At 36.8% G+C, this 9,634-nt stretch overlaps 1 protein-coding gene and 1 non-coding gene across 2 annotated transcripts; one reads left to right on the top strand and one right to left on the bottom strand.

The window, feature by feature from the left end:
• Positions 1–3,691: 3,691 nt before the first annotated feature.
• TRNAS-CGA lies at positions 3,692–3,773 on the bottom strand. Its single transcript has one exon. It is a non-coding gene; the product is annotated as a tRNA-Ser (tRNA).
• Positions 3,774–3,875: 102 nt separating this feature from the next.
• LOC113338360 (kinetochore protein SPC24 homolog) lies at positions 3,876–8,145 on the top strand. The gene is made up of 7 exons (XM_026583796.1): positions 3,876–4,054; positions 4,155–4,224; positions 6,037–6,247; positions 6,542–6,683; positions 6,781–6,882; positions 7,302–7,375; positions 7,519–8,145. Exons 3-7 carry the CDS (start codon positions 6,070–6,072, stop codon positions 7,626–7,628), a joined length of 606 nt encoding a protein of 201 aa, XP_026439581.1. The 5' UTR covers positions 3,876–4,054; positions 4,155–4,224; positions 6,037–6,069; the 3' UTR covers positions 7,629–8,145.
• Positions 8,146–9,634: the final 1,489 nt, after the last annotated feature.

Below are 9,634 nucleotides of genomic sequence, written 5' to 3'. Positions count from 1 at the left end.
CGGTCTTTGTTAAACGGATTATCCTCATCACCTTCCTCAGGCTCTTTTGCAGCTCTTCTAAACTCACATTGTTCCTTTGGAGAGCTCAATCCTAGACATTTTTCGACCAACTTTTCAAGACTTTCATAAGTCATTGAAGGATCATAGCCTTCTCGAACACTTGTTCCCGTAATTGGTAGGCCTGTGATTCTAAAACAATTATCCGGAGTTATTTCCATCTCGCCAAACGGTATATGAAAGGTATCCGTCTCTGGATAAGTCCTCTCGGAAAATGCAGCAACAGTGACAACATCAAATTTTTGGTGCGCGTGTTGTATCGCATTCCAAAGTACACAATCATATACCGCCAACTGGACCTCATCACACTCATTCTCTGTATTCCATATCTTGTTCTTTTGACGTTTTAAAACACAGACAACATTATTATGGTCCTACAAAAACAACATCATATCTTATGTACTAATATATATAGAAAAGAACAATATATGTCAAAATATAAGAAAATGACCGAGAAATCTAAATCTTGATGGTTAAGATTGAACCATACCTTTGTCGCAAAGATCTTGGCAGCCTATGAGTTTTTGTAGCCCATCAATACCTCCCCTCCATCTCTTGGAGTACCATATGTTGGTTTCTTTGGCGGCAAACACAAATTGTCATCGGGAATGTATGAATATCTAGCACAAGGATTTTTAGGCGTCTTTCTAGGTTTCTTTACCACTATTTCTACTTGTTCCTCCTCTTCTTCTTCCTCTTCATATGAGTCCTCCTCTGATTCATCATCATCCTTATCTCCATCCTTGTCTTCATCTTCCTCATCTTTTTCACCCTCATCATCGCCACCCTCATTTCCTCCTTCTTGAGCTGGTTCATCTTCTCCACCTTGATTATGTTCTTGACTTCCCATCTCTTCCACGATCTCTTCATTAACTTGTTGGATTACGTTGTCAACATTATCTCTATTGACACCATCTTGGATGACAACACCCGGTAATGACCCACCTCCATACTTAGCATTTTTGGTTCCACGCTTACCGGCATCACAATTTACTTTGCCTCGAGGCGTGGGAGTTCTCAGATCTTCCAGTGAAGGTTGGTTGGATTTTTTGCCTCTGCCACAAATCAAGAAAACAAAAGATATCATCTTAACCGATAAATGATTCACTAAATCATATGAAAATAAGGGTACTCAGCGAAGAGTTCAGTTTGTCAAGTTTTTTTGCGAACAAACCGAACTCAACATTGGTCACTATTAGTGAAGAGTTCGGTTTGTCAAGTTTTTTTTCGAACAAACCGAACTCCACATGTATGCAACTACTGAAGAGTTCGGTTTGTCAAGATTTTTTGCGAACAAACCGAACTCAACATTGGTCACTATTAGTGAAGAGTTCGGTTTGTCAAGGTTTTTTTCGAATAAACCGAACTCCACATGTATACAACTCAACAAAGTTGGACAAGTTCGGTTAAATTGAAACTCAACATATTGGGCAAAATAGCATAGTCCCGTTACATTGAATTTATTTATTTATTTTTTTGTAAAGTTCGGTTACTGAATAGTTTTAGAATTTTATTCGAACCAATCGAACAAGATAGCTCAGTTCGGTTACACAAAAACTCAAAATAACGGGAAAAATTGGACAGTTCGGTTACATGTGGAAAAACAATTTGTTGTAAAATTGGTTAAGTTCGGTGAGAAAAAAGTTTTAGGCTTCTTTGCGAACTAACCGAACTGGCAGTTCGGTGACCTAGTTTTGAATCCTATAGAACCAAACTGTTCTTCGTGTTCTTCCTTTCAGGAAGTTCGGTTAACAAACTTTGGTTTTTTAGAAATTCGTCCTAACCGAACAGTGCACCGTAACTTCCATTTGAACCTTATTTTGATGATTTGTATTCAATTAAACGAATCAAAATCAAATTAAAAGTAATGGTTTTTGGAAAATACCTTCGAATCGATCCCATGGCAGAATCAGGCTTCTTATTGCGTCTATTATACTGGATTGTGGATTCACTTGGTTGTTCCACTTCTTGATGAATCTCAAAATCACTTGGATGATTTGCTAGATGCCCTAATGGAGGACCTGTTCCTGGGAGTCTTTTGGTTTTCTTTCGAAGAACCATTCTTATAGTCGATTGATTAATCGAGGATGAAAATTTTATGAATCGACGAAGACGATGTTGAAATGGGGAAGAAGAAAAGTAGAGGAGAACTGATTTTTTTGTGCGCCTAGGTTTAGATACTTTTGTTTTTGTTTTACATTAAGTTATGGTTAATTTTAATCAGGGGTAGTTATTAGATTAGGGTAAGGGCCAAATTAGTAATCTCATCTTATTTTAGGACATCCCTTAACATTGTAAGGTAGGTGTCCTAATAAGAAGGGCTGAATTGGGGGCCATGGAAAATAGTTAGGGGCCTCATCCAATTTATACCCACCCCATAAAAGATAGAGGGCTTCCAAAATATTGGTGAAAATACCAATTTAGTCTTCTCTAATAACTACCCTAAAAATCTCATTAACCACTAACCTCGGCCTTCAATCTTCATTTCAATCAAAACTTCTCCTCCTCCCGTTCTTCTTCTCCTCCGCTCCCTCCTTCCCACTGTCTCCCATTCCATTAACGACTTCTGAGAAAAAAGAATTCTCACCGATTCATCGTCGTAAGTGAACTAAAGCCCTCTAATCTGAGTTGGGTTTGTGTTTAATTTGATTTGTTAATTTAAAAATTAGGTTTTCAACTGCAAAATTGCAGTTACAGTTCCAGGGTGGTTAACCACGGTTTTTTATTGCTTAAAGATTTTTGATATACATATTGAATTGATGAAAAATCGTTAACCACTAGGGTGTAGTAGATAACGACCCTAAACCTGGTTTTCTGCCCTAGAATAGTGTCGTCCAGGAATTTCTACATCGTTAACGATTCTTCTCGACGACCCTTTTTAAATACGAACGAATCTGTCTTATGCAGAACCACCTCTCTATCCCAAATGGTGATAGGGTCGTTGGGTTCTAAACATATTAAGTTAACGACTCTCTGTGACCTAATTAGCTGGAGTCGTCAATTATATCACACTTGGTTGACGATTTTTCATAACCTGCAAAAGTTGCAGGTTTGAGTCGTCAAAGGTTGTGTCAAGTAATTGACGACTTCTTAGAGTCGTTCGTTTATTAGCCTCTCAACTTAACGACCCTCACTCTGAGTAGTTGCATAGTGTACATGAATCGACCACTTGGAGCATCATTCATACAATTTGAAGAGTATAGGAAGTTTACCTGATTGTTTTGAGCTTCGGGTTATTCATTTTGAGGATTGGTTCCTTCATTTTGAGCAATAGGATTCCTCCACTGGAATCACTCATTTCAAATAACCCTAAATTTCCCTCCCAAAACTCAATTTCTTCCTCTCCACAACACAAATTTTTCTTTTATCAAAATTTTATCCTTAAATCTGATTTTAATCTAACTAAACTAATTAATTAACACTCAATTAACACTAATAATTTGGGGTCGTTTAGCCATTTTAAAAGAAGTGCGATAAGGGATAACTCTCGATTACTATTTCATGACCTGTTTTGTCTTGTAGTTAGGGTCCCCAATTATTTTTCCAGGCCCCCAATTCAGCCCTGCTACTAAGACCATGGTCCCCAAAAATCGTTGATTTGGAAGCACCACACAGAAAAAACATTAAAAATGCTCGTCAACAGCAGGATTCGAACCTGCGCAGGCAAAGCCCAACAGATTTCGAGCCTGTCTCCTTAACCACTCGGACATATTGACGCTGCTGTTAACGTGGTTCACGTCTCCAAATATACCTTAATCAAAAAGATGAAGAAACCCAGTTCCCACTAGTATGAAAAGTGAGAATAATGAAAGTGATTTCCAACAAGTTTAGGTTTATTCAAAAAAACAGTAGATTGGGTTTTTTCTTCCTCACCAGGGATTTCAGGTGTTTTCATTCATTTCACTGCCGAAGTTTAGTCTATGGGTTTTCCGAATATACATTGAGTGTGTACCTGCAAATTTTAAAGAGGGGGTATTCTCAAGTATCAAATTCCCAGGTTTGAAATTTCTGCAATCTTTCTTATCCTACTCATTTACTTATCTCTTACTTTAATTTCTCAAAATTTGATAAAGGGTTTCTCTATACATGTATTTCAGATTCGTTTTTCGGTGGTTTTGAATAACTACTTTCTTCAAGTGGAGTAAAGCTATAGTTTTTCATTTTCAGGTAACATTCTCGACTACATAAACCCTAAAACTAGTACTAGAGTTACCCTGTATATGTTGCGAGAGAAGCATTTGTCTTGCTTGTGTTGTACCTAGTAATTGACTACTGGATGCCAACCATGTACTACTGGCCCATGATTCTAGTTTCAGGGACGTTATTATTATTAGAGAGATAAAGGGGGTACTTTTTTGAACATTGCTGCTTAAATCATGAGGATGATGATTGTCATTTATCAATCTATGAAGTAATTGTTACACCTGATCTGATTGTATGTTACGCATTATGGAACCTACTTGGTTATTTGAGCCGTTAAAACTTGTTTGCTATGCGTCTTATCAGCCGAAAAATATTAGAAATAACACTGCTACATTATCTTACAAGTAGTCAGACTCTGATAATATGGTGTTCATGTTTTTGAGATGGTTAATTCTGGTCTTTAATTGAGGTAAAAAGCCAAATCAATTATAATTCGGAAGTGTATAACTGAGTGTAAAGAGTAAGAAATCAAAAGTAGCTAATACTAATACTAGAATACTAGTACTAGTCAGAGTTGCAACATATTTTCCTTCTTCACTTGTCTTGAGAACGGTTAACAGAATAACAACCCTAAAAACAATACTGGTGGAATTTCGATAATTCCTTATTCACTGTAATCAAATTAAGGAATCACTAAATGCTGTTAAACCTCCAAATCAGGTAAACTTTTAACCTAGGTTTTGTTTTGTTCAGTTTTCGGTAGAGAAGCGGAGAATCTTATTAATTTTCCATTTGGTAGTTAGAATATGTTAAAACTATCTGATTCAGAGTGGCAGATGGTTTTTTTTTGTGTTTCCTTTTCCAACTTCAGGATAATGTCCCAGTGTCTTCTCAGAAGCTGTTCAACTCTGATCTGTCTTTTTTAAAGTAAACTTCAGATTTTGGAGAAAGCGTTCTGCTTCCTAGAAAGGTATTAGGATATGATTGTTAAACACCAACCTTAGTGAAAGGTCAAATTAATTTACTTATACTTTGTATTAGAAATTTAGAATAAACTCTGAAATCTCGAACCTTGTTTACCGTTGTTAAAGCCAAGGTGGGTAGAGGACATTGAAAGAAGAAATTGGGGGTGTGTATGGAGTAAAGATTAGGTACCAGTTTGTCATACCAAGTTTCATCTGTGGAGAGTACTTAGCACATTTAAATTTACCACAAGTGGTTGTTAGGCTGAATTAGTCGCTATGCTAGTTTCGTTAAGAAAGCTTGGTGAAGGCTCTGTAGTTTTTGATACACTCCTTGGTGGCGCTGTTTGAACCTTACGGAAAATATACGAGCGCTATCAATTTTGGTAGTTATTCTTTTGGGGATTTGGTAACAGCTCATCTGCTCACTGGTATAGTGTTTAAAGCAGATGGAACAAGAACTCTTCCGTAAAACCTTATGTATTTGTTAAGTCTGGCTTTCGTTGACGTGACTAAAATGTTTTGTTCTGGTTTTCTTTTGCTTTTTGTTCTTTGATTTTTTATGTAGTTACGGGCAGCTTGGCTGTTTCATATGTTTATGAGTTTATTGGTGATCTTAATTTGGAGTTGGCTGTTTTCATTTGTTTTAGGATTTTCCACAGTTATCCCCAAAAATCTTACTACCTCCGTTTCAAAAATATAGGCTGGTTTCATGCACAAATTACACATGAAACCAGCCTATTTTGAAACGGATGGAGTATAAATATCTGTATTCTATTAGTTAGTAAGGGTTCGGAGAAAATGATCTAGGTCATGCACAAAGTTTATGTCTTACATTTTTTTATCCTTGATGATAAGTGTTTTCTTCTTTCAGATATTTAGAGAGGAAGTGAATCTGGTAAATACAATGGGCGAGACTGCTACAAAAATTGGTGTCTCCAGCCTCATGTCATATTGTGATGATCTTGTTAAAGTTCTTCAGAACAAAAAGGATATTAATAATTTGATGCAATGTACTGACAGTGTCAAATTGCTTCGATCATCTTGTGACGGGGATTTTTCCGAGGTTCAGAATTCTTTAGAAGGTTTGTTCAGTTTTCCTCCTATAATTTCTATGCCCTTTCGCGAGTCTCTGTAAAAAGATTTCTTCCACATGGATTCATAGCATTTCTCGTAACTCAAGTAGTTCAACTGGATATAGTATCTAAAACATCTCATGTGAAGAAACCTCATTTCGGAATCTTTTCTTGTTTACTGTATCTGAGTTTCGGATTCTCCCTTTTTTTGTGAACGACCATAATAATAGTCGACTGATAAATTATTGTTACAACATTACTTTTATATTTTGTAGCCACTTGACAACCTTTTTTCTTATGCAGTCTATCAGAAGAAGATAGATGAATGCCAGCAAAGGATAAATGATGCGAAAAGTGAAGTTGTTAGTGATGCCGAGTTGGATTCTCTCCAAAAAGAATACAAGGAGGAACTTAATAGAGAAAGTTCACTTCACGAGAAGCTTAGATGAGTGTTCCATTGATTTTTGAGGTGTTCCTGATGAGTTATGGCTAGAAACTTTAGTGGTTATGGTTACTGATATTCTTTTGTTTTCGATTTACACAGTTGTCAGTGACAAGATCAATGATCTGGAGCAACAGAGGGTTTCAATTGTAGAACGAGAGCAGAACTTGAAGAAAGCTGATAAGGATGAATTTAGAGAACAGTAAGTATTCTGATGATTTTATTGTCCTGCACCAGTAAGTCTTCATTATCTATTTTGCCACTTCAATGATTCATTCTGCACGAACACCAGTTATGTTTAATCAACTACTTGTGAACCTGAATTATCTAGCTAATGATAACGAGCAATTTCTCTTTTGGCGACACGAACACTAGGTTGGCCAAATATGTAGTAAACAATATTCATTAGACTCAATTATCAGCTAGTGATAATGAGCATTTTCTTCGTCTCCTGCAATTTGTAACAGTTACATTAATCTGGTTACAGAGTTAATCAATGTCTCCTTATGGTTCTTGTGATACATTTTAAAATTGGGTCGAAATGAAAACAAGGGGATAGGCTGAAGTTATCCTTCCATGCTTTTGAATGTGGAACGCTGACAGAAGTTTGCTTTACTGCAGGAGGAAGCTGTCAATGTATGCATCTGTGACTAACATCATTCCTAATATGGATATTGGAACAAAAATTTCTGGCCGTATCCTTTTCCTAGAGATGTCTTATAAAATATATCCATTGTTGTATGATTGATGAGGCCATTGGCTTTATTCTTTTTCCATTGATCATGGTTGAAGGTTAAGTTGAGTTGCTACTCTTGTTTTTTCCTTAATTGAAGTACAGATATCGTGGAAAGAGAAAAAAGGACTGTGGAAATGTTTGAATTCGAAACAACAGATTCATCATCGTCGATAGAGATATGTAACAGCCTCTGGAAAATGATAAACTCTTGAGAGCTTTACTAGTTATATATAATGGGGGTGGTGGATACTATAATTATTTGTTTGCTTGTTTATGTTTAAGGCTGAATGTAAAATCTGTTCATTAATAGCTGGGCACAAGACAATCCTGTCATCTGCTTCAAATCAGCATCAACAGCTAAGATGCATCGAACACCCCCTACTGAAACCAATTTATTTTGCAGCTTCACTTGGAGATGTGGGTGTTTGTCGTACGGCGGAAGCATCATCCTAACCTTTCCTCTTTTTCTTTTCTTTTTCTGATCTGATGACATTTGACTCGGTTGAATGTTCCTAAGTAATGAGAAATTAGAAATGTTGAAAATTAGATGTATGAATTCCACTGTCTAAAGTGACGTGCTAAAAGTATGTTGGTGCATGCCTTGCTAAACTATTTTCTTTAGCGGCTTTGTTTGGCAGCTGCTATTTTGTAGTGGATATGTAAACCTCTGGAATTTGTGTGGCAATTTAAAGTATCGCTTCTTGCAGGGGCCAGCTTAATGGTTTCAAACTTGTACTTACTATGCATGACTGGTGACAATGTGTACTGTACTAAAAGTGTAAAAGATTATACTGGAACAGATTTTGGCACATGTATTATGGCATAGATCACTTCTAGTTTCTTTTCAAAATGGATAGCCTTCTGAAAGAAAGATAATGTGGATGTTATCCAGTGGCGAAGCCCAAGTAAATGCAAGTGCCGACAGCACCATTTCCTAAAGGATGTATGCATGACAATTTCGACTTTAGCCAAAGGCATTTGACAAATGTGACAAAGCGCTTTGCGTTTAATCCTCGCCTTGGGGGAGAGCCTACACCCCTTGGGTTCAACTAGTCTTTTTAAGTTAACTGTAAAGAAAAAAATGCAGTAGAAACTAAGGCATCCCGCAAAAAAAAAAAAAAAGTGCATTTCGCCCACCGTGGGGCTCGGAACCCACGACCACAAGGTTAAGAGCCTTGCGCTCTACCAACTGAGCTAGACGAGCTGCTTGCCATTAGGCATTAGAAAGCTAACTTTAACACACTGTATCCATCAGGCATTAGTTTCGCGAGTCAACCTTCTTGAGCAATCCTCATTCTAGTTTTCCTTAAAGAAGGACAAGGTTTGAGTTTTGCTACACTGAAGGACAGAGTCAAATCAGTGGAGTTGGTTGGTAGAGAATCGGCATGAAATGACATTATAGTCCCTTAAATTGTTAACTTAACCAAACCGGATTTGAGACTGTGAGTAAAGCCAATAATCCATACCCGTAAACTAAACCCATACCCAACTTCCCTGCCCACATTTTCTTCCTTCCTTCCTCTTCGTTCATCCTCAATTTTCTTCTTCTTCTCATTTGGATTGAATCTGGTGTGCCTGTGATGCGATGGAAGAGAAATTGAATTCAGGTGACCTAAATATGACAAGTAGAGTGCACGTGCGTTGCACGTCGGCAGACAAAATTATCTTTTGTATTTTTCATTTTTAATACAAATTTGAGTAGTGTTTATCTTTCTTAAAAACTTGTTCATTCTGCTATTTTATAACGACACCATCTGACTACTCTATTTTGTCACAGACTCCTCTGATATGTATTTTTGGTATTTGTTCGTATAAAATGTCACAAAGAATTTTTTAGCCTAACAAACATAAAAATATTTTACTTAAAATGCTGATCTTATTGATGATGATAATCGGCCCCGTTCAAAAGCTATAATTTTCGCGACGATATATTTATGGTGGCCGAAGTGGTGCTAGTGCTGTGCGTACTCTCAAATTTTTTTAGGACGCATGCATATTTATACACGTGACTACATAATAATTTGACACGAACATACACCCAAAAACTCGGTTATTAGCACACCAAGTAATGAACCCATTCCATATGTGAGCCATACTATTCTTCTATACAGGTCCATTGAGCGGATAACACTTAGACTTAAGTGAACACATGGCTTACATGCGTTTCAGACTTCTTTTGTACCTTCGAGAGTAAAATATCCATTAATAAATAAATTTA

The sequence above is a fragment of the Papaver somniferum genome, unplaced genomic scaffold, assembly GCF_003573695.1.
Source record: "Papaver somniferum cultivar HN1 unplaced genomic scaffold, ASM357369v1 unplaced-scaffold_19, whole genome shotgun sequence".
Classification (NCBI taxonomy): Eukaryota; Viridiplantae; Streptophyta; class Magnoliopsida; order Ranunculales; family Papaveraceae; genus Papaver; species Papaver somniferum.
This window is presented reverse-complemented; position numbering and strand designations above follow the sequence as displayed.

Excerpts from the sequence above, each read along its gene's own strand:
- LOC113338360 (XM_026583796.1), top strand. The coding sequence starts at position 6,070 with ATGGGCGAGACTGCTACAAAAATTGGTGTCTCCAGCCTCATGTCATAT. Across the intron at positions 6,883-7,301 it reads AAGGATGAATTTAGAGAACA|GAGGAAGCTGTCAATGTATG; the intron begins GTAAGTATTCTG and ends GCTTTACTGCAG. Across the intron at positions 7,376-7,518 it reads TGGAACAAAAATTTCTGGCC|ATATCGTGGAAAGAGAAAAA; the intron begins GTATCCTTTTCC and ends ATTGAAGTACAG.